This window comes from Equus przewalskii, unplaced genomic scaffold (genome assembly GCF_037783145.1).
Source record: "Equus przewalskii isolate Varuska unplaced genomic scaffold, EquPr2 ChrUn-10, whole genome shotgun sequence".
In the NCBI taxonomy this organism is placed as follows: domain Eukaryota; kingdom Metazoa; phylum Chordata; class Mammalia; order Perissodactyla; family Equidae; genus Equus; species Equus przewalskii.
In genome coordinates this window covers 1,715,558-1,739,940 of record NW_027228747.1, presented here as the reverse complement: position 1 = coordinate 1,739,940, position 24,383 = coordinate 1,715,558, and the positions used below count along the sequence as shown (strand labels likewise).

At 51.7% G+C, this 24,383-nt stretch overlaps 2 protein-coding genes across 4 annotated transcripts; one reads left to right on the top strand and one right to left on the bottom strand.

Annotated features, from left to right (window-relative positions):
• Positions 1-9,921: 9,921 nt before the first annotated feature.
• On the bottom strand, positions 9,922-13,005 carry LOC139081450 (protein S100-A9-like). Of its 3 annotated transcripts, none has more exons than XM_070607218.1 (3): positions 12,832-13,005; positions 12,293-12,454; positions 9,922-10,360 (listed from the first exon to the last, which is right to left on the bottom strand). In XM_070607218.1, exons 2-3 carry the CDS (start codon positions 12,437-12,439, stop codon positions 10,019-10,021), a joined length of 489 nt encoding a protein of 162 aa, XP_070463319.1. In that variant the 5' UTR covers positions 12,440-12,454; positions 12,832-13,005; the 3' UTR covers positions 9,922-10,018. The 3 variants fall into 3 exon arrangements, with proteins under 3 accessions (XP_070463319.1, XP_070463318.1, XP_070463320.1); XM_070607217.1 differs by having other exon boundaries at positions 12,293-12,450; positions 12,832-12,952; XM_070607219.1 differs by having other exon boundaries at positions 12,293-12,527; positions 12,832-12,853.
• An 8,409-nt stretch (positions 13,006-21,414) lies between these two features.
• Positions 21,415-22,821, top strand: LOC139081449 (protein S100-A8-like). Its single transcript, XM_070607216.1, has 3 exons — positions 21,415-21,814; positions 22,308-22,470; positions 22,621-22,821. Exons 2-3 carry the CDS (start codon positions 22,330-22,332, stop codon positions 22,747-22,749), a joined length of 270 nt encoding a protein of 89 aa, XP_070463317.1. The 5' UTR covers positions 21,415-21,814; positions 22,308-22,329; the 3' UTR covers positions 22,750-22,821.
• Positions 22,822-24,383: the final 1,562 nt, after the last annotated feature.

Genomic DNA, 24,383 nt, shown 5'->3' with positions numbered 1-24,383 from the left:
GAGGGGGCACTCAGGATCAGCTGCTTGCCTTTGTCCGCACTTCCTCCATTAATTAGCTCAAATGATGGAGGGCTGACCCCTCAGGGAATGCACCTGAAGTTTCCTTTCAGGTATTGCTGGGCTGTGCCTGCACTGCTCATTCATTCACAGATGATTCCCTCTTTCATTCCAGCATGGCTTCAGCAAGCATTTCTTCAATACCTGCTGTGTGTTGGCACTGTGCAGGTCTCGTCCTCAGCTCCCCAGAGTTTACGTGGGATTTGAAATTCGGGTTATAAGATTGTGTCTCCCCCATGTATTGCGACTCTCTCACCAAGCTCCCCCAGCATCTGGCATGAGTGTCTGGCACATGGAAGCTGCTCACCGAGACTTGTGTAAACGAATGAGAAGATAACTAAAAATAATACCTCTTATTTACTGAGTTCTTCCAGCTTTACACGTCCAGTCTCGATTCTCAAGGTAGGTCCTGTTATTGCCCAATTTTACTAATAAGGAAAGTGAGGCACAGAGAGGTGAAGTAAACTGAAAACTCTACTCAGCTCTAGAAGTGGTCCAAACTCCTCATTTTAAACAGAAGAATACTAAAGCCCAGAGAGGGGAAGGCTTTCTCCAGACCACAGAGGAATTCTCACCACCACATTCTGTGAGCACAGGGGACTCTGGTCCTTCAGAGCTGGAGGAAGAGAACTTGGAACCGTCACTCTGGTGTCGACGAAAATAATCCATAACCAATCTATAAATGAAAATTTGGGAGAGTTTATTCTGAGCTAAAATTTGAAGACCATGGTCCGGGGCCTTTCTTCCTGAAGGAAGAAAGGGCACCAAAGAAGTGGGGTGCACAGAGTGGTTATATACCCCCAGAGAGGATATTTCACCTAGGATTGAAATGTCCCTTTTGCAATAGTCACGAGACTGCTCTGTCGGCACAGCGATTGATGGAAACAGCAGGTAGGTCTGCTGTCTGGGTGAACACAGCAGGGTGGCAGTCTGTTGTCTCAAGCTGGGTGGTCACAGGTGAGCTGGGTGGTCAAAGGTGAGCACAGCAATCAGTTCCTAGCCAAGGAAAGATGCTTATCCTTAAGGAAATGCCAATGTGGGGGGAAGTTGCACCTTTATCTTAAGGCCATTCGTTCTTGCCATAGGAAATGTTTTAAAGTAGATATGCAATGCGTGCTCAACAGCCACAGTCAGGCCCTTTTGGAAAAAAAACAAAGTCAGGCCGAATTAGGTTTATACCAAATGGCTTCCTCATATACTCCAATATATCCTGTTGCTTGCCATTTCAATTTGTCACTGGGTATCAGATGGAACAACAGTCACCACTGATGGGGGAGGGCAAAATCAAGTTGCACGGGCCTTGACTGCTCTCTAGAAGGAGAAAAGCTCCAAAGGCATCAGCGGGATGTGAGGACATAGGCTGTCTGTCCTGGGGATGGGAAAGGAGTGCTGGTTTGACCGGGTGCAAATAAGCCTCTGTTCTGCTTTGTTTTGTTTTGTGTTTGAATAGCCATGTGAAGAAACTGCTATGGCTCCTTCCCAGTGACTAAAAACACAGTCAGGACAGTTGCCTCTATTTAGGCACCAGCAGAATTGCCTCCCTCTTTGATGAATAGCACCCTTGAGGAGAAGAACCTACCCTTTGTGTCCCCTCACTCTTAACTGAGGACCTTGGTTACAGTGAGAAACCCAGTCGGGGACAGGGGCTCCGGTGTGTCAGGCTAAGGGTGAGAACTTTGAGTCCCTCAGCCCTGCAGAGGTTGGAATAACCATCTGCCTGCCACGGGCTTAGAGACAAGGGACCCACCAATGACGTGGGATTCTGCAGTGAGGACTCCTCTCTGTGGATGGCACACAGTAAATGTGGAGTCCCTGGCTTCAGTCTACCTCCTCTTTCCAGGCTTCTCCCGATCCTTCTTCCCTTCCCTCTCCTCCCTCTATTTTATTTTCCACCTGAATCAAATACATCATATATAATATATATAATGTGTAATGATATGTATAATGTGATTACATACAATCATATACTATATATTATGTGATTACATGTAATCACAGTCAGTGGCTCCAAGCAAAACCACAGGGCAATGGTGAACAGACCTGATGTTCATTCATTTGTTCATTCACTCATTCATGCTTTTATTTATTTAGCATTTATTCACTCAGCATAAACTGTGGACCAGGCAACATGCTAAGCACTGAGGGTAGAACCATGAATAAGGCCCTGGCCTCAAGGAGATCATAATCTGGAGGAGATGCAGAGACATCAACTATCATAAAGCAGGTGCTAGGCAGTCTGGCTTAATAGAAGGAGGTGCACAGTGTTAAGGGAAGCTGGAGGCGTCTTCTGCCAAGGATGCAGGTCCAGGGGTCGGGTAGGTGGACGGGAAAGGAAATCCTGATGACAGAGGCCTGGGATGGAGGTCTGCTGGACCACCGATCCAAGGAAACTACTGATCTATGAGATGTGGATCTGAGGCAAAGCCAAGTCAGGAGGGAAGTATGGAAAGTACCGGAGGAAGAGGAGCCTGTGGAGACCCCTCTCCAGGGCATGGGGATGGTTGCAAAGGCTGAAGATGGGCTGAAGTGAAATAGGCAGAAGACAAATAAATTCAGGACCCAGAGAAAGTGGTCCTGGAATGGCCCAAGCCTAGAAGGCTTCCATCAGCAGATGAGAACGGGGGAGCACTCAGGGAAAGCCCTCACTTGCTAAGTGATCTTGGGCAAATCACTTTGCCTCTCTGGACCTCTGTTTTCTTCCTTTTTGAAGAATCCAAAGGAATTCACAAAATTCACTTAGAAGAGTTTAGAGTAGGTGGACACCCAGGTGTCATCAGTGTTAACGTTCTGAGATCCTTCCATGGGATGGAGGAGAACATGGAATAAGTTGTAGAAGGGTTGGTAGAAGGGTATTCTTGGGCACCTAAAGGGTCCTGGCCAAGAGTATGAGGAGGAAGTTATATTTCTTTGTTCAGATCCTAGTTTTACCACTTCCTAATTGTGAGACCTTGACAAGTTACTTAAAATCTCCAAGCCTCAGTTTTCCCATCGATAAAATGGGGACAAGAGTAGCACCTCTCTCCCAGAGTTGATGTGAGGATGAGGTCATCTGACAGCACTTGGAAAGCAGTTAGTACAGCACCTGATGCTGAGTAAGCACTCAACAGACATTAGCACTAAGAGGTAGACACTACTTTATGTAGGAGACAATAGTGAGAGTGGGTCAGCTCTCTCTCTACCACAGCCACAACCGGGGAAGGGAGTTTTAGGTAAAAGCAAAGACTGAGGTTACTTTTAGGGCTAAGTTGGATAGTTAAAGCTGACCTGTGTCACACAAGTACCCAAGGGCCGGGAGCCTCTGTCATCCTGTAAATGCCTTTAAACTGGACCCAGCTGTTTTCTGCAAACTTGGTCCTTGCTTCATGCCTCACAGATATCTGTGACCCTGCTGATAGGTGTATAGTATTCCAGATGGTGAAAACCAACAACCAACCAACAAGAACAAGACCTAGAGTATTTGGGAAAACATTCACCAGCCACAATTTTGTTCAAACAGCCAACTGAACCACAAATTGAACTTAAATCATATTTAGAAAGATTGTAAGGGCCCCAAAACTTGATCAAAATACATTGGGAGAGGCACCTGAGGATCATAAGGGAGCCCTCAACCTGGAATCCAGTGCACTTGACTAGACGCCCAGCACACCAACCTCACAGCTCAGAGAGTTGGAGCAGGTGCCCTCCCTGCTCTGCCCTCCATCTCTCCATCTGTAAAGGGCGTGTTTGGGCTACGTCACCTCTAGTCCCTCCATGAAAATGCAAAGCCTTGCCCCCTGACTATGGCAGAACCACGAAACAAGGAGATGGACATGAGGACTGTAAGAAACACGGGACCTCAGAGCCTGGACCTGTCCTCTCCAGCATCTCCATCAGCCTCTTGCCCTGGTCTCCAGAATGTGCTCCATTTTCCCCATGAAATTCCAGACTTCTCAGGTGCCGCACCTACTGTCCCATTGCTCTCTTTGTCTGAAGTGCCCTCTCTTCCCTCATTCACAAACATTTCAGAAGTGTCTATTCTGCTATAGGCACCAGGCTGCTGGGCCCACCTTTAGCTCTAGGACTCCTGCTTGTCCACCAAGGCCCAACCCACAGGTCACATCCTCCAGAGATCTCACCCACCCACCATATTGCCACCTCCCATCCAGAGATTTCAATGTAAGGACTCTGGGGCTTACCTGCCTGTCACACTCTTGGGCTCCTGCAGGGCCATTGGTCTGACAGAGCCCTCTGGGCAAGGGCATTATTCTGTGATAAGGGAAACCTATGCCACTCTTGGGTGCTGTGTGTGCAACCACTTGCCCTTCAGGAAGACATTTCAGGCAGGCTGCTGGCAAACCAAGACAACTGGTGTGTTGGTGCTTTGGAAGTCTGGTGAAGGATCTGGATTCAATGGATGGCTACCAGAAGCCCCTGGGGCAAGAACGGCTAGGACTGGCCATTGTAACTTGGTCAACATACGACGCCTTCAAAGTTGAAGGAAAGCAACTGGATTGTGAAGATCTGCAGGACGAGGCCCTGGCTTCTCTGCTTCTCTGATTTCTCTCATTACCTACAACAGCGCTGGGTGTAGAGATGGTCAACCCTGACCCTTTCAAAGCTCAACACAGCATTAATCTGGGGAGTTTCTTCAACCCTCCTTCCCTCCACCCTGCCTCCACCCTAGCCACAAAGAAGGGGAAAAAGCACCCGTCCGCCCCATGCTCCCAGGGCGTCTTGTGCTTGTCACACACCTCTACCTACAAGATAGTATAGAAAATATCTATTTGGCATCAGTTGTTCCTGTTAGACTGGGGGCTCCTTGAGGGCAGGGGAGCTCATGTTTGACTTGAGGATCAGGCTCCATAAATCCTTCAACAGCATCTTATTTGGTCCCCAAGCCTCTGCTCCAGATCCCCCAACTCCTCCACACAGCAGCAGAATGATCCTCGCCAAACAGAAGTCATACTATTCTCACTTACCTGGCTAAACCCCCCAGAAGTTTCCCAAAGAACTTGTCCTTCAAGCCTCATTTCCATTGATATCTCCCGGGGAGGCCCCACCTCACCCAACAGTCCCTTTATCGTGTCTTCTCTTTCATTTTCTTTGTGGCACTTGTCACCATCTGAAATTATCTGTCTTGATTCCATGGCTTCTTTACTGCCCGACATTGCCCTAGACGTAAGCTCTCAGAGAGCAGGGAGTTGCCCTGTCTTGCTGGTCCAGCACCTGGGACAGTGCCCTGCGTGCACTTGGTCCTCCAGGAATATAAGCCGAATGAATGAGCACCTGCCCCATGTTGGTTTAATTGAACCCAGTTACTGTTTTCTCACTGAGGGAATGAACAGCTGATATAAAATGCAAGTGAGCTGCTTGTGGGGTCGGGGGAGGACCAGGTGGGAAGCAGATGAGCCCTCACAGAGGGTTTGGGAGGCCCTGCTGTGGAGCAGACCCCTCTCCTCAGACCTCGGCAATATTTGAAGGCAGTTGTCATGACCTCCGGCCTCGCTTTTCCAGACTCAACACCCTCGGTCCTTCTACTATTTTCCCCTTGGAATGTTCTCCTTCCATTGTGAACAGGTGCCTCGGAAGCTGAGCCAATTCTGATTTGGAAGAGTCATCCCTGGTCAGATGTGACCTAGTTCCCTCTCAAAGGCATTTCCGTCCCTGGAAGGAGCCCAGCTACTTGGGACGGCACCTCACCACCGAGACCAGGAGGGTGGAAGGCAGCAAGTGAGGGAAAGGCTCAGAGAGAGAATGCAGGAAGGGCAGGAGAGACGAGGGACGGATCATCAAGAAAAGGGAGAGAGCAGGGAGTGGAGAGGGAGGGAATACACTGGAACTGGGCTGGGCTGCCCCACACCACGTGCCAGAGTCCTGCTACCCGACTGAGCCTGCTGCTGGGCCACCGTCCTCCTCGTCTCACCTCAGCTTGGCAACAACCCCTCCTCACTGTACAGTCAGTTCTGGGCACATGGGCAAAAATGGGAGACCTCGCAGAGGAAAGGACATCCTGCGGGTGCTCACAGAGAGAGGCCCTGCGGCCCTCCGGGTGCTCACTCTCCCCATCTCTCCTGTGGTGGGATCTCTGAAGACGGGGGTTGGGTCCACACGGCCTTGGGGCTGACCCAAGACTTGCGGGAGAGGGGTTGGTCCAGGCCTGTTGTTTCAGGCCCAGAGGCAACAGGTTAAGCAACCAGTTGTTTCAGTCCTGCTGTCAGTCAGTTTCGGTCGCTTTGGTAACTGGAAAGTCATAATCCACAACACAGGGCTTTCCGAAATATGCTTTCAACAACTGCAGGGAGGGGAGGCAGGGCGTCGAGGGAGGATTCTGGAGTTTACTTCAGAGCAGGGCTTGTGCCAAGATTGCCTCACTGGACTGGTGAACGCTGAGGCCTTTCTCAGGGAAACAGCACAAACTCTCTCTCTCCTGTGGGGTTGCAGGACACGCCTGCCAGTTGAGATGGGCCTGGGGCACCTTGGGATCTGGCTGCATTCGGCTTCTCTGAGAAGCGCCGCCCCGGTCTCTCTCTGGCTCTCACTGGGATTGTGGTGGCAGCCTCCTGCAGGGCCTAGTGCCCGTGATCTCAGTCCCACCCTAAAGCCATCCCACAAACCACTGATGCAGAGACTTTCCTAAAATACAAGTGTGACTCTGTCATTGTGCCCCCTAAGAGCTCCAGTGCTTCTGCCCCCGTTCTCCTGCGGAAAGCGTAGGCTCTTGGCCAGGGGTCTGCCCTGCTCCCCTCTGTATCTCCCGCCTCCCCCTCAAACAGCCCCTGGGCTGCTCATCCTGCTCCAGCCCCACATCTGCCCCCCTCCAGGCCTTTACACACGCGCCCTCCTCTTTCTGAGGCACCAGCAGGTTGATGCTGTGGCACCAGCACCACCAGCCTTGATGTGGCTCAAATATTCGCCCCCTCAGGGAGGCAGCCCAGCTCCAGGACGGCCTTCCCCCGTCACAGTCCCACCAAACGTGACCCCTCTCTGGCCTTTCACTTTCCACGTTGGAGTCATCTGGGGAGCTGTGCTATCTACCCTGCAGGCCTGGGACTCCTTAATGACAGGGTGGGGCCCGACTTCTCCTGGGCACCCCTCACAGCACTCTGTGACGCCCCACATACAGTAAGTCCACAAGTAATGTCTGTTGAGTGAGTGGATGAGTGGACAAACAAGTGAATGACTAGAGAATTCCTCTCTCCCCCCAGTTCTGGAAGCATCTCGCAACACCCAGGACCCAGAGCACAGTCAGAGCTTCGTGAGGTGTCTGGGCAGAGTCTGGCAGCTCTGGCTGCCACTGTTCCTCCTCACCCCTCCCACAAAGGCATCCAGAGGTTCAGGCTCCACTGCCAAGCAGGGCAACGCCCCTTAGAGGAACTGGGAAGCCGGCATGCACCACAGGCTCTCTGTCCCTTAGTCACCAGGATGCCGGGGAATCCCCCAAAGGTCTTCTTCCCAAAAGGACTCAAGAACCATAGGGGTGCTCAGCCATTCTCACCTGGAGTGAGAATCCGAACTGGACACCGACACTCTCCTTCCTCATCCCAGGGTGGAGCCGGCTCCCCTCTACTCAACAGAACCCGAGTTTTGGAACAGAAGGGCTAATGGGATGGCAGTGGTTAAGTCAACTTGACCAGCTCTCTCGAACTATGTTTAAAGGGATCCCAGAGGGCCTGTGAGAGTGGCTTCTGGCCAGACCTTCCCCTGGGCTCTAGAACCACCTCCTACTCTGGGACTGAGCCAGCAGAGAGAGGAGGCAGATGGAGAGCTTGGCATCTCAGAAGCTCTGTGCCTGTCGTCCTGCTGCTCAGCTGCTCCACCTTCTCCCAGCCTCAAGGTGGCCAGGCTGAGGGCATCCTCCTAATGCCCAAACTGCCCCACCTCACACTCTCACCACACAGCCTCCAGCTCCATAGGCTCCTAGGACCACCCGACTTCACTCGCTCATCCAGAAAGCTCACTGAGAGCGTGTTCCACTCTGGCACCTGGGGATATGGGGCAGGTCAGCCACAATCCCTGCCTTCAGGGCCATCGTCAGACTTGCAGATAAGGGCTTATAATTCCGCACTGGAAGTGCAATGGTAGGAGTGTCAGAGAGTTCTAGGGGCCTGGAGGAGGATGAAGATGCATATACCTGAGGTGGTCAGGGCAGACATCATGGAGGCAGTGACAATGGTTCTGGGCCTTCGTGGGTCCTAAGGAACTTACTGGAGACCCCAGGGTGGGGACAGCATTCCTGGTGCGAAGGTGCAGAGGCTGGAGACAGCCTGGATGTGATTTTGGGAAATGTTCTAAGAATGGGTGGCTGGCCACGTGAAGGGAAGGGGAGACTCATACTGTGTCCAAGGATGTGGAAGGAAACCAGGGTTAATGCTCGGCAGACACAAGGAGACAGACTGTGGCCCATGTAACAAAACACTTCGTCAGTGTCGGGGCCAAGGAGGAAGCTCCCTTTCCTGCAGGAGTTCAGGAAGGGCCGGGCCAGACACGTGGCAGGGGTGCTGGGGAGAATCACTCAGTCATACGGGTGGGGCAGGCTGAGCTAAATCAACGATATTCAAATCTTTTTCAAGACAAACACTTTTCTTGGAATAGAAGCTTCTCTGTGCAACCGTGAAGGCCAGATGACTGAGTAAAGCCTGGGGGCTCTGGATTCCCAGCACCTCGCAGCCCCTCCTCCAGTTTGAGGTTCCGTGATGGTGCCCAGAAGCCTTCCATCTGCAGGTTTAAGCCCACCCTCTGCCTCCCTCCTTCTCCACACCTGCTCCTGACAAGAGAGCACGGCGATGAGGGAGCTTCAGATCACCTGCACCGGCAATGCTGCTGAGAACCTGCCATTACCCGCCACTCCCCTAGGTGCTGGGAACAAAGCAAAGACAGATGCCACTTTACCCTCATGGAGTTCTCAGTCTAGAGGGGAGGCAGAGTCACGAACATTTAGGGCACATTGTGATAAGTAGGCTGTCAGATGCAGTCGAGGGGGGGGCCTTCCCTCCCCACCCTACTGGAAGCATCTCGTCCTGGTGAGGCCACGGGAAGAACCCAGGCTCCCCCGTCTCTGGTCAGTTCTCTTTCCCCTGTACCAAGCTGCATTCAGAAGGGGTGACCACCCCGGGACATGAGGCTTGGGCACAGGGCTGTCAGAGTGAGTCTCTCCAGCGGTTGCATCCCCAAGTCAGACAGGGGAGGGCCCGGGGGCTTCTAAAGTCAGCTCCCCAAGCTCCCCACTTAGTGGTTCCCGGAAACACCCTCATGCCCTCGAGTCAGAGCCCTCAAATTGCTGCACCCGCAGCGGAGCCCTGCGCCCTCAGAACAGGGACCCCCTCGGTCCACAGTAGGCAGCCTGGGGCCCCGATCAAACCAGGTGGCGTGGGAGAGCCAAAAGGGCCGGCTGCTCCTTCCTTCACGTTCAGCACCGGAGAAGGAGCTGGAGATCCAGCCCCAGGAGAAGGTGGATTCACGCCCTTTTCTCTCTGTGCCATCGTGACCAGCTCTACCACTGTGGGCTCTCGACTGGTGCCTTCTCCACTCCAGGCCTGCTTTCCTCATTTGGAACATAAGGGCTCGATGACTGGCAGTCTTTAGCTGCCCCAAACCAAGAGGAAAGGATACTCTCATTTTGCTTTCTATGATGACAGTGGGCATTTTCACAGGCTGGCTAGGTTGTCCTGAGCTGGGGCGGGGTGACTAGGACCTGAAGTCACAGCTGAGGAAACAGTCGGGGAGGTGAGCCCAAGGGGCTCAGGACAGCCCCACATTGTCACTGCTCCTCATTTGTTATTACTGAAGTAAGGGCTTGAGCCCCAGTAAAGAGGCTGGGCCGTCTAAGTCCCAGACCTCTGCAGGGCCGGGTTGGGAAGGGGATGGTGGGAGAAGCACACAGCACACTGGCTTGGAGGAAGACTTTATTTCATCCTTCAGCTAAGGTGTATGGCACACAGCACTGTGCCCTAGTTGGGCAGGGCAGGGTGGCCTGGCCTCCAGATTAGTGGCTGTGGCCGGGGCCTCCGTGGCTGTGGCCATGGCCTCCATGGCTGTGGCCGTGGCCCTCGTGGCTGTGGCCATGGCCTCCATGGCTGTGGCCGTGGCCCTCGTGGCTGTGGCCATCGCCCTCGTGGCTGTCTTCATGTTGGGAGCCACCATCCCCGAGGCCTCCTCCATGGTGGTGGCCTGGTAGTTTCGGGGCATTCTCGTGCATCTTCTGGTGGGAGGCGAGCGTCAGCCTGATCACCAGCATGATGAACTCCTCGAAGCTGAGCTGCTTGTCCTCATTAGTGTCCAGGTCCTCCAGGATATGATTTATGGCTCCTTCATCCTTCTGCTCATTCTGTGGGAGGAGGACACAGGATGGTCAGGGCAGGATGTGGCCAGGGCTGGGGACAGGGAGCACAGCAAATGACCTAATGGCAAAGGCACAGGGACACCTGGCTCCTGGGACTCTATTCAAAAATTAAAACTGACCACGGCTGAGCACCCACAGCATAGGAGACACTGAGCGTGTGCTGGACACTTTCCTGCTCGTTCCACAGACAATTCAGGCACCGTGATCCTCTCTGTTTACAGAAGAGGAACTGAGGTCCAGCACCTTGCCTGAGGTCACAAATCAGTAAGGAGAGAAACGTCACCTCATTTGGTCCTCATAAAGATGTTAACAGAGACTTGGTATCTTCCTTGAGGAAGACATGAGGAAACTGTCTTGGAAGGGTCATCAGCTTTTGCAGATTGACGAGGCTTGGGGGCAGAAGGTGGAAATGCACATTCTGATCCCACTCAGAGCCCGCTCTGGTCCCATTCCCCGCACTCCTGTCCACTTGGCTCCCTCCTGGTCCCTGCCCCTCCCTGCCCCCTGGGGGTCACTAATTAGTGACACTCATTTCAACCTGCACAATGGGGAGCACCTGAGTAAAACAAGATGGTTCCGAACTTGTGTGTGGACGGAGAGCAATGTGGGTGCTGTGTTGCCCCCAAAGGCTGATAAGGCACACAAGGGGGCGGGAGGTGAGGTGAAGGGTCAAGGCGTGGCAGAAGGGAGTTGGTTACAAGACTGCCACCCACTGGCAGGTACCCCTCAGCTAAGGCCCCTCCCCAGAACCTGGGGTGCCAGCTCAATGCGCAGCCCTTCCTGCTCCTGCTGCGCTTCAACACGGTCTGCTTTCCTGCACTTTAGCCATGGCTGCAAGGAAGAGCATCACTCCTGAGCCTCCCATGGGCCAGGTCCCAGCTTCCCCTCCGGGCCTGTCACTCTGCTTCTGGCAGAGGATGTCGGGGGATGGGGCGGGTGAAGGGGTCACAGGGCAGAAAGCCATGCCCACACAAGCTCTTGGCTGTACCCTCTCTTGTCTGCCCTGAGCCAGCGTCCTGCTTTCTGAGCTGCCCCCTATAGGTGCTGTCAGCGTCCCCAAGACCTCCTAGTGCTGCATTCTCCACCTTTTCCAAGGTGGGGAGGGGCTCCAGGGAAAGCTGGCCTTCTCCAGGATCCGAACTGAGCCTGGGACCCAATGTCCCATCCTTCTTAGTCCAGGCCTCAGTTTCCCCAAAGTCCCCACATTTGTAAAGAAGACTATAAGATCCAGTGGAACTAATCCTCCTTTGTCGTACAACTGCCTAATCATTTTCAGACCAGGGAAAAAAACCGGTACTGAGTGCTTTGTACATGCAGTGCTGGGCTGGGTCCTTCCCCAAGCGTGTGATTCCCATGAGACCCTTGGGATGAGAAAGCCCTCTCAGGTCTTCTCCTCAGGTCCCAGCTGAGGCTTAGCATCTCCTCGCCTTCTGCCAAGGGTCGTCCTCAGCTGCTTCCCTCCTCAGTGTTCCCCTCTCAGCTCAAATGTCGCCTCCTCAGCGGGGCCCTTCCTGTCCACCAAAGGAGTCACCTTTCCCCATCCAGCCCCAATCACCCACAGCACCCTCACTTGTTTTCTTTCAGGCACATGTGGGCACCGGGTTTATCTGTGCTCTGCGTTGGTCACAATCTCTGCTGTGTGTCTCTCCCATCAGGACAGTGGGTCTCTGTTCACCACTACATGACCCTGCCCGGGACAGCACCTGACACACAGCACATGCTCAGTCAGTCAGTCTTTCCTGACCCTCTCGGGCGTCTAACTTCCAGCACTTCCAGTGACAGGGCCCCCGCTGCCTCTGGAGGAGGGGTGGAAGGAGCTGGAATTTTCTCTTTGATAGTTGCAGATGCACCCCATCCTCCATGCTCAGCCCAGACTCTCACCAGGCCGGGTCAGACCTGCCAGGAGTCCAGCCCTACCTGGAGGAAGTTCGCTAGCTCTTTTTGAACCAGCTGTTTGAATTCCTTCTGGTTCAGGGTGTCCGGGTGCCCCAGCCGCACAGAGTACTGGTGGAAGACATTGATGATGGTCTCTAGGTCGCGCTCCATCTGGGACAGTTCCGCCATTTTTCTGCACTCTGTCTGAGGATGGACAAGCAAGGGTTCAGCTTCTTAGAAGAAAAGACTGTCAAGCTTCCTGGACACCTCCAACTGGCTGCTCACAGGAATGAAGAGGGAAACACAGAAACAAAGAAAACGTGGACTGCAACTGAGTTGGGAGACGACCCTGTCCACACATGGAGAAATGGTGTTTAGAATATCTGGAGAATGCCAAGAAGCAGAGTATTTGAGGACAGAACGAACAGCAGAACAGGACCTAAGAAAACATGAAGGAGGCTTTAGAGTGTGCAGGTCAATCAAGGAGGGCTTCCTGGTGGACGGTTTGAAAGGAAGATGGGGGAGGAGTAAGGAAAGTAGGCAGGCCGGCTCCTGCCCAAGGTCGCTGGCAGCTCACTTACCCAAGCCGAGGAGCCACACAGAGGGTTGGACTGTGTGGTGCGGGCCCTGCATTTATAGGCCACTCCGGGCCGGGACACACAGTCCTCTCGCGGGAAGATTGCTTCACAGGTGAGCAGGGTGGTAACCTTGAGCTGGGCTGTCACTGCCAGAAAGGGGCCGGGGTGGGGCAGGTAATGTTCACATAGCTCCTTTTGCCTTTCTGTGAAATTCTTGGCCCTCGCCTGGAGCTGGTTTGGGAGGAAGCTGGTTGGTTAGTTCACCTCCCCTCCACCTGAACCCTGCCCTCCCTGGGCAAGCCAGCCAGCCGCCTCTCCTCTGGCACCCGCTCTGCCTGCCCCCTTTGAGGCTGTGCCTTCCCACCCGTGCTAGCCCGGGGCTGGTGGCGGGCTGCGCACACCTGGGGTGCCCAACCCACTCTGCCTCCCCCATGTGGGCAGCCCAATGAGGATGGCTGAGCCTCTGAGCCTGCCTGACTCTGTGATAAGTGCTCTTCAGAGAACAAGGGGTTGGTGTGGGTTCCTAGACTCACAGGGGTAGGTCAGAGTTAGAAGGGCCCTCGGAGTTGGTCCAGCACCTTGTATCGCAGGTGCAGAAACTGACGCCCAGAGAGGGACCTGAGCAAGGTTGGTGACCTAGCCAGACTTGCGCCCAAGTTAGCAAGGAGGAGGGTGACCTTGCTTCAAAAGATGGGAGATGCTGAGTCTACAGGGATTCCGTCCCTGGAGATGCGGAGAGAGTCTCCGATCGCCTCTAACCTCTGAGCCCGGGTGAGGACAGAGGGGAGTCGGGGCTCTTTCCTCTGACAGACACTTCCGGGACCCTCATCTCTGCTGGTCACTGGCTGGCCAGGCAGTGGGGGAAGCAGCCATGAGCAGGACAGACACAGGCCCCCCTCGCTGAGCTCACAGTTGGGGGGAGACAGAGTCTGAACAGGCTCCCTGGTGAGGCGGGAACAGAGGTAGGAGGGTCAGGAAGCAGAGACTTTGCTTCCTATGGTTTGAACTAACAAGTTCCCAGCTTATCCCGGTGAGGGCGAGTGGAGTGTCCACTTAAAGAAGCTCTTTATGCCTTTGGGAGGAGGGAGGCTAAGGGGAGGGAGGCATCTCCCTAAGTTGTTCTGGGCCTCGAAGCTATCACTCGATCGATTCCCAAAAAGGATCCCAGGGTTTTCAGAAAGGGAGACACCATTCGCTCTGCGCCTTCCCCTGCTTTCCCCTCCCAACCCCCAAACCCGGCAGTAGAAGGAGTTATCGTGTTGGACGCAGATGACCACTATCAAAGCTCCAGGTGCGAAGAGGTTATCAAAGCCTCTGACATAAAATCTTCCTGAGTCTTGCCTGGTGACCTCCATTCAACACCACAGACTCCCCTCAGCGTGCCTTGTGTTAGCCCAGTTACCACAGCAATGCGATCTGAGAGGAGCAGAGCCTCAGGGCCACACGGGGGCACCACCGAGGCCTGGACATGGCCCCGGGCCACCCTGCAGCGCACCCCTGCAGCAGTGGGCTAGGGTCCTCCCTGAAAGCACACAACCAGGCTTCAGCAGCCATGCCTTATGCCATGAGAAGGAACTGCTCTAGGGGACAACTGAGTCAGACCCCAGTTCCCTGCCCCTTGGTATGTGGAAGCAGAACAGGTCCCAGCAATGGAGGAACAAAGCTCCTGGGGTGTTTGAATAATTCAGGTTGGGGAGGCTGCAAGAGGAGAGACTGGACAGGTAGGGGCATGAGCAATTGATGGGGAAAACAAGACACGTGTAATGGTGGTTTTATTCTGAGCACATGAATTATGTTGCAACTACATTTTGGACGCCCCTCCCGCTTACTCAGCACCATGGACTGCCTTGCTTCCCCAGATTTCAATAACTGATGTTGACACAAGGCTGTGATCCTACTAGGAAACTGGCTGTGGTGGTGACTGTCCAAGGTCACTGTGTCCTTTTTTATTTTTCAGGTGAAATTAACTCTATTTTGTTTTCAGCTTATTGGAATATAATTGATATACAAAACACTGCACATATTTATTGTGTGCCATTTGATGAGTTGGGACATACGCGAACACCTGTGATCCCGTCCCCACAGTCGAGGTTATAAACACACCCCTCACCCCCAAAGTCTCCGGAGAGCTCTGGTTTGTGTGTCTGTGTTGGGCGGTAGGAACACTCAACATTAGACCCACCCTCTTCACGCGGGTTTAGGGGCGCGCTCCTGTACTGGGAGCCAGAGGCACCATGTCGACCAGCAGACCCCTAGGCCTTCTGCCTCTGGTGCTGTACCTGTACCTTTCTACCCGCTGAACAGGAGTGGCACCGCCTGCTCTGAGGGTCCCCTCAAAGGGGATGAGACAGCATCGGAGGAAGCCTGCGGGATGCTCAGTTTTGTTTGCTTTCTCTCCCTCCCTTTACTACGGCATTCCATATACATTTGAGAATAGAGAAGACTCTGCGGAGCACGTAAGTTCATTACAAGACAAGATAGAACAACAGACACCCGTGAATCTGCAGGATGCTTTTAGTCCCCTGGACAGATACCAGGTGATTTTGATTGCCAAAATATTCTGGCAAGCACAGAAGGAAAATAAAACATTTTCTGTTTGCTAAAATGTCTAATTCTTGAGAGCACCCAGGCAAACAGGAAGAGGGGTCAGGCATGCTTCCAAAATGACTTGTTAGCATCTCTCACTCAGACTCTGAGTTTCTTCAGATGCTGAAGCTCTTCCTGGACAAGAAGGGGCTGCCTCACTGCCTGGGCCTGGAGTGTGCTGGGAATGAGGACACTCAGTGGCTCAGAACCAACCCCCTGGGGAGACAGTGTGGCCAGTGAGGTACCAGGAGAGGTGTGGATGACAGGATTTGACAGTGACAGCCTCAGGGGAGCAGGCATTCCAGGCAGGACTGGGAACCTGGCTGAAAATTGTAAGAGTGGCAGGCATCAGAGAAAGCACAGCTGAAGGAGGCCCTGAGATGCCCGGCAGGACTGCAAGGGCTAAGGGGAGAGAAAGCCTCCAACCGTGGTGGAGAAGCAGAGGCCGTGCAATGTGTGCTTGGAGCTCTGAACAGTTATGGTGCCGGTAGGATTCCCTAGAACCCTGGGAAGATGACCGATGATGACAGATTCTGTGCTCCAGAAAGCTCCTGGAGAAGGCACTAGGGCCCAACAGGGCACCAGGCAGGCCGAATCATGGCAGAGACCCCTGAACAAAGGGTCGGTGCTGAGGGCTTCCAGCTCTGCTAGAGTCACCGAGGCTGATTCCAGAAGGGACAAGAAAGCTCTGGTCCATATCAAGAGGGAAGAGAGAGAGGGATGCAGCTTATTGGAGAAGGCAGCTAAGGGCCCTGTACAGCCCAAGGCACCAACCGGGACTTTGAGTTCCACTCAGAACGTCAGTCCAGTGGGAACTTCTAGAGCTCAGGTCTAGGAAGTGGCTGTTTCTAAGAGCCTTGAAAAAACAAAAATGGCCATTCTTTCACTTTGCCGATGGGAAAGACGACCATTTTCTGGTGACTTGACCCCATTCTGTGAATCTGCCATCAGCATTCCAGAGACTAAGGCTAATGCCCACAGGAGTTGAGAGCATGGAGCTCCCTGACCCACAAGGATTCAGCTTAGTTAATACAAGGGCCTCCGCCTGCTCCAGCTGCAGAGACACTAGGGGAAGGTGGTGAAAACTCAGGGAGGGGAGAGGCGGTGAGACACCTCCTCCATGGGCATCCAAACGGAAGTCAGTGGAGGTCTCTGCTCCCCTAGCCTGCATCCCGCCACAGAGAACGAGAGGGAGAGGGTTTCCTCCATAGAGAACAAGGGCCGCCCCTTCCCAGCCTCCGGGACCCCAGAACTGGAGAAGCCCATGACCCTGCAGATGAGAAGGCGTGGGTGACGACTTGGTCTGGGGATCAGCCCACACTGTGTCCAAACCAAATCACCACACCACTGGCCTAAAGCTGAAAACAGGAGCTGTTCACCCCCAGGGCAGCCGGGACCATCGGAGACACCACTCGACTGAGTGGGAGCCCCGCCAGAGCCCGGGCCCTGGCTCTGAAGTGGCAGCTGTTGGGGTTGGTGTATCAATGTAAGCAATTACTGGCCTGAAGGAGATGGCAGGAAATCCACTCCCCATCCGGGTTCCCTGTAGGGCTCCTGGGTGCCCCCGAGGATCCACCCTCTCAGTGAGCTGCCTTCCAGAAAGGCACCCCTTTCCTTGCTCTTGCAAAACAGGCTTTATTAAGAGCTGACCATCCTCTTGAAACAACTGCTAACACTTTAAATGGGTGAATTGTGTGGTATGTGAACTAGATCTCAATAAAGCTAATTTTTTTGGCTTTTTCTTTCTTTTTTTTAAAGGACTCCATAGATATTTTTGGAGTGAGGAGTGTTTATAACAGAGACCCTCTACTGGCAGATGCTTGACCAGCTGGGAATGATTTTGAGGGTGAGGGAATTGCAGCCGGTTGTTCAGAATAGACGAATCAAGAGCTATCTTGAATTGGTTGTGTTTCTCTGTTGGGCGGTGGTGTTGAGATGCCTGCCCTCTGACTCCCAGTGCACAGTTAGCTAGTGTAGATGGCCAATTTGGGGGAAAGACATCTCCCGGAGTGATGAGGTAGGAGAGACATATTGGACCACCTGGACCCATGGGCAGGAAATGTTTCCTGAAGTCAAATTACCGTGAGGGAAATGGGAGACCACGCCTATGACAGAAGAGACACAGGAACAGTAGGAGCTGCTGATGGAAACTCTCCCAAACCCAGCCTTCCTGAGGGCTTTGGGTAAGAACACCCAGAGCATCAGAACAGGAACTGAAATAGCAGAACTTGTTTCCCACCACAGAGCACTGCTGAGCCTGGGCTTTATAGAGGGCATCTCAGCAGCTTGACGGACAAACATCCTCTATGGAATTGTAAAAATGGCCTCCAACATCAGTCCCATAGCAAATAGAAGCCACCACAAGAGGCTGCTGCTGTCTATCCCCTAGTTCATGAGAGCAGAATTGATCCCAAGACCCCCACTTGCCTGAGGGAGCCTTTGGCTCAAGAAGGAGATATCAGCCATCTTCCTAATAGGAGATGTGGGAGCATGAGCAACTAACTGGGAAAATAAGAAGCACACAACTATAAGTGATTAACCAAACCATACCTATTGCATTTCCGGGTTCTGAGGAAGAATTCCATCTGTCTCACAGATCAGTTGGCTCCCCCAGAGTTGGAGCCAGCTGCTTTTTGAGACACTAGCTATAATGGTGTCACAAGTTTGGTTGATATGGCTGGATGTGATGTTGACCATCAAATGTCAGTGCTGGGATGGGCTGAGCTTGAAGGATTCCTACAGGATACCTTCAAACTCTTGGACAGCACAGAGCAGTTGGCAGAATATTCTGGAGGAAAATGAAGGCAAATAAAGTGGTTTTTGAATTTGCTGAAAAGTTATTTCTCTGTGAGACCCAGAACAGATAACAGAAGAGGAAAGTGCATCAGAAATTATTTTTGAGGTCTCTAACTCAGACTGTAAATTTCTAAATCTCTGAACCTTGTCCTAGAAGAGGGGACTCAGAGTAGCTGATGTCTCCAGAGTCCTCGCGTAAGGTACCATCTATCCTGCCCCAAGCCTGGTGTTCCAGATGCAAGCTGTGGAGAACGCAATTCAGCCTATGGAGAAAACTGAGAGTTACTAGCAAGTAAATGTGTTTTCCAATAAAGATATTAACAAACTCATGGAAAGTACTAAGTCCAACTTGGCTGGAGCACATTTCTAAAAAGTCTGCAAAAGTAGCAATTATTCAGAAAGAGAAATGAAGGAGGCAATGAAATGCAGAAACAGGAGTGCCCAGTAGGGAATTAATTTACTTCACATGTCTAATGCCTCCAGAGCTCCCATTACTCATCATTTATTTTTTCTTGTCTTATAACACTGACTAGGGCCTCCAATACAACTGTTAAATAGAAATGGTAATAAAGGTGTTGGGGCTCAGGGCAGGCTGCCCCAAGATTTTGCCACATGGCATATTGATTCTTTGGAATTAAAGTTACTTGAGAAACAGCCAGTGCAGAAAGGGCGCTCTGACCTCCTCTGCCCACCCCCCGCCCCCCCCCGCCGGAAAGCAGTAGTTAGTCTCCCACATGAAAACACGCCCTCCCTGCCCCCGGAGGAAGAGAGACACCCTGAGCACCAGAAATGGGAATTCAGGGCCAAGGAGGCTGTGATGACAAGCTCTGATTAGATTCCTCGCTAATTAAGCACCCAAGCCTGAGTTCTTTGTCTTCTCAATCCTTCTCAATTGTATTGTTCTTTGTCTAAAAAGTATAAAAGCTGCTTGCCTTGGTCACTTCTTAGATCCCATGTTTATGGAAACTTTATACACAAATTGAATTTGTGTTTTTATCTCTTGTTAACCTACCTTGTGTGGATTTAATTATTAGACCAACCAAAAGAACTCAAGAGGAGTAGGGGGGAAATTGCCCCCTCTGTGTCAGGGGCATCCTGTATTCTTCCAGTCGTTAAAGAGAAATGTCCAACATTTCTCCATTAAGTACGATATTTATGATTAGATCTTAGAAGATACACTTTATTCTGGAGGGTTCTAGAACCAAAGCAGGAAAGAAATCCAGAGCATCCCATTTTGATTAGATATTTTGCTCTAGAAAGCACTGGGGAAAATGGGCCACAGTAAAACAGGGTACTGAGCAAGCTGCCCTGGGTGGAGCCTTTGCTGGGCTGGGTCCATGAAGAGCCTCTGCATGTGCTTTGGCTGCAGGATAGCTCCATGCTTTCTGCTGCTGAATAGGCTGACTCAGGAGAGAGAGGAGGAGGCTCCAGTCCACTGAAAGAGGGATGGGTCCAGATCATTTGAAGGAGTTGTTAAAGGCCTGTGCCCTGACCTTAGCAGCCAGCTCAGACCGTGATTGAGCAAATCACAGAATTGGCCACTTAAGAATTTCTACAGCTCCTAAGACCAGAAGGAAGTCTCCCCATTGGGGAAGGGAGGGGAAATTGTTACTGAGACAACACCTAAAACCTTAGGGAAATCAGAATGCCAACCTTCCTGTTCTATGATTGTTGACTGGAGCATTGCTCACACCAGGAAAAAAACCCACAGTAATCGGGGCGTGCCTGGTGAAGTCCTGGACAGAGGAGAGGACCCTAGAGGGAAGTTCCTGCTGACACCTGCTGTGCCTTCCTCCTCACCCGTGGATGGCAGAGACCCTGCAGGCGGTGAGGACGAAGAGGCCAGAAGGGCTGCAGAGGAAGCCAGGGCCTTGGCACACAGGACAGAAGCTGGCTGGAAGAGAGCACTTTGCATCGGAACCAGAGTTTCTTTCCTGGAGACAGTGGGGCATCTAATCCCAGCTCTGCCACTTGCCACATGAGTAAACTTGGTCCAGCTTCTTAACTTCTCTGAACCTCCTCATATGCAACCGAAATAGTGATTACCTATCTCAGCGGGTTGTTACGAGAAATAAATAAAACAAGCTATCCCAAAGTCTCGTGCCAAAAAGCAAAATGATCAACAATCAGTGGGCCCATGTCAAAATTCCTGTTTTCATTTATTAATGAAAGAATCAGCAAGAAGTTTTTTGAAAAATGGTTTGAAGAATATTTGAGAATATGGAAAGATAATCAGGAAAGGAATGCCAAAGTAAAATTCTTAAGTTAGAGATAAGACTATTTTAACTTTCGACAGGGCAATAAAAACCATAACAGGTAGGGGTTTAACATCTCTACAGGCTATGAAATCATATTACCCCATCAAGCAGATATAAACTGCTTCTTTGTCCATTGTGATTTGTTAATCAAATACACTGTGCTGCCCATATTCCATATTCCAAAACTGTCAGGTGATGGAAGGTTAACAAGGAGCAAGGACTTGCTTCTATTCAGAGAGTCTAGTGTGAGATGAAAGATTTAAGCCATCAGCATTTTACGTTTTTCCAGGTTGGAGATGGTTTTTTCCTTCCAGCCGGAGCCCAATAAGTGTTTGTAGCTATCTCTCCCCTTGTCAGCCCCGTTGAATTTAGGCTGAACTCCCAGGTTAGGAGGCCAGAAGATAGGCTGGTACTTAAGGAGAATGGTTCTGGATCCCAAGTGGAGGCAAGTATGAGGAAGTCTTTTCCAATGGCATAAGCTCTTTTGTTCAGCTGCTAGACACCAAATGCCCAGTTCCAGACCCCACCACACCATTTAGGACTTTTGTCACGAGCATGAGGAACTTGGATCTAGTCAGGAGCCTAGGGTGGAGAATGCAATCATCCCAGAGAGGGCTGGAAGCCCCTGCTGTGTTGATGCAGCGGCTTGTGCCTCACACATGCAGAGGGGCCTCAGGCCAGCCTCCATGTCCAGGGTCACAGTGCACCCCCACCTTCACACAAAGGAGAGTTGGGAAGAGATGTGGACAGCAAGAGAGAAACTGATTTAGTCCTTAAGCAGCACACGTCCCCACAGAGTTCAACCACACACAAAACAACAAGAACAGACATACTCCCCCTTTCCTTACAAAAATACGGCAACTAGAAGTCTTCCTAACTTTTTAGGGGTCTTAGTGTGTAAACAAATACATTCAAAATGATGCATTCAACTTCAATTCCATTTCAGAGATGCACAGACAGGACACAGTGAATGGGATTAGAATCATCATCAGGAGGGAGGACTCAGGAGTGGGCATCCTGCTTGGCCAGGCCAGGGGATGCCAGCGGCCCACAAAAGGAGTCCTCTCCATGGCCTCCTTGTAGATTCTCCTGCAGAGCACTGCTGCCTGGAAAACGCCTTCTGTCTTCCACTCACCACGCTAACCTCCGCCCCATCAGAAATTTTCCTTCTGCGCAGTGATTGCCCCATTCACCTGGTTGGGAAACCAGAGGCGTAGCCACTCTGGAAGTGAGCAGCTGCTCTGACTGGCCTGAGGCCCCGGGCAGCTGGCCAAGCCCAGCTGCTATAAAGGGAGCCGACACTCAGCTCTGCATATCCTCTGTCAACTCTGTTTCAGGGAGACCAGGTGAGTGCGATCGTCCCTGTCTGCCCCACACTTTGGCCTTCCTTTAGGGAGGGCCAGGGAGTGGAGCAGCCTTTTCTGAGAGGGGGAGAGAAAGCTCAGGGAGGTCTGGACCAAAATCCAGAGCTCCTGGAGGAGGAGAGTGAGATAGGGACAGAGAAAAAGCTGAATACCCTAGCATTTTCGGATGAGGGCATATTCATTTCCCAAGCTAGGCCCTTCTTGGGCAGAGGGACAGGGCATAGGGAGAGTTAGCAGGCACTTTGAGAGTGTGTGTGTGTGTGTGACCCTAAGCCCTCCCAACCATGTATCCATGTGGTCCCTCCCATTCCCATCATAGCCGTAGCCATCACTGGGTTTTAGTTGTTAGGTGGTACAGGCCAGGACAAAGCCATGACTTGGGATATGAACCTTCTGAGTATGCCCCTAGTCTTCAGTCTGCTGTGGGCAGAGGCACCATCCCCACCCTGGGATCCCCATGTACTCCCTCTTACAGGCAGGGCAAATCCTTGGGCACCATGCTGACAGACCTGGAGAAAGCCATGGACTCCCTCATTGACGTCTACCACAAGTACTCCCTGGTTAAAGGGAATTACCACGCCGTCTATAGGGACGACTTGAAGAAATTGTTAGAGACAGAGTGTCCCCAGTACACGAAGGTGAGGAGGGGATGGTGTGGTTGGGGTTCTCTGCCAGGCTCTGAGGAGGCCCTGAGTCACTGCTCCCCTGTGCTGCTCTGTGGAGACAGCCAGGCCTCAGCTCTCCCTGAGATCTTCAGACACTGGCCTCTTTCTCCTCAATCTTGACAGGAAAAGAATGCAGACGCCTGGTTCAAAGAGTTGGACTTCACTGCGGATGGTGCCATTAACTTCGAGGAGTTCCTCATCCTGGTGACCAAGGTGGCCCTGGTAGCCCATAAAGCAAGCCACCAGGAGTAGCAGCGCTATGGCCCATGGGGCTGGCCCTTGCACTTGTCCCTGCACAACAATAAAGTAGCTGATGCCTCAGGACTCTCTTGGTCTCCTGCTTTTCTCTGGCGGAATGATGTTCCTGGCAGGTGGAGGGAGAATTGGAAAACCCTGGAAAGAAAAACAGGCCTCTGTCGTCTCCCACTCCCCATCTCTGGGAACCTTCAGTGCCCACCACTGTATGTTTCCTCCCCGTGTTCTCCCCAAACTATTCCTGAGTCTCTTCCAGCCCCATGGTCCTGAGTCATTGGTTCCAGGACTTAAAAATTCTGAAAAGTCCAAGACACTATAGCTGATGATTTTCCAACTTGTCCCAAATGGGTTATATGGGAACAGGGTCATGTAGGGAAATTCATAGTGTTCTGTGAAATCAACTTTAATTTCCAGCTAAATGTCTTAGATGCCACTCTTGGGAAATTAGGGAGATAACTACGTAGAAGGTTCTGTGTGTGTGTGAGAGAGAGAAACACAGAGAGATAGACTGATTGTGTGTGTGGTGTGACTATAGGTGGATGTTGAGAGTCCTACATTAACTACACTGATAGCCCCCTCACCCCACACCTGTAATTTCTCCTTAGAGATTTTGGAAGTTTTCTTTCCCTCTCCACTCTCAACCTCCTAACTTCATTAAATAAAGGAATGGGCAGATCAGCCAATAAATCGATAAAACTCAGCTCAAAGAATAGGGTATTCAAATGCTGCCCAGCAGGTTAAATGCTCTGGTGATTAGTGAATCATCTAAAATAGCCTCCCGTTCCTTACTCTGGATTGTCCAAGGGCCTGGTAAAATGGGGAGGCCAGAAGAAAACTGGCGCCTCTCACCAGAACCCAACCCTCAAACTGAGGGTCCATTGTCAACCAGTGAAAACAAAAACCAATTTAAGAGGGAAACCATTAGCTGGGATCTAAGAATTGCAATTAGGGCAACACAGATTCAGACAGAAACCCAAATAGTGTCCCACTTGGGACTAAAAGTCAGAGGCTTTTAAGGCAAAGGAGGAAGGTTGTCTTACAAAGAATTTTAATTAAATGTGGAGGCAGAGACCCAGTTTTGGCTAAACATTGATTGACTATTGACTCCATCTTGAGCAAGGCCACAGTGCTCAGTCTTTGTGATCAGGATGTCTGTTCTCCTGCTGACACGTAAAACAATTGCCATTTTGCTCCAGTCCAAATATTTGACCCAGTCCAAGGTTCAGGACAGCAAAGCAGTTTCTCTGGAGAGGTAATTCCTCTTCTTTTTTTTTTTTCAATATTTAAGGATATTTTATTTTATTTATTTTTTAATTTTTTTTTAAGATTGGCACCTGAGCTAACAACTGTTGCCAATCTTTTTTTTTTTCTGCTTTTTCTCCTCTAATCCCCCCAATACATAGTTGTATATTTTAGTTGTAGGTCCTTCTAGTTGTGGCATGTGGGATGCTGCCTCAACGTCGCCTGACAAGCAGTGCCATGCCCGCGCCCAGGATTTGAACCAGTGAAACCCTGGGCTGCCGAAGCAGAGCACACGAACTTAACCACTTGGCCACAGGGCCAGCCCTTGGAGCGGCAATTCTGACTCCATTTTAAAACGGCTCCACTATACTCAATTGTGACATTTTACC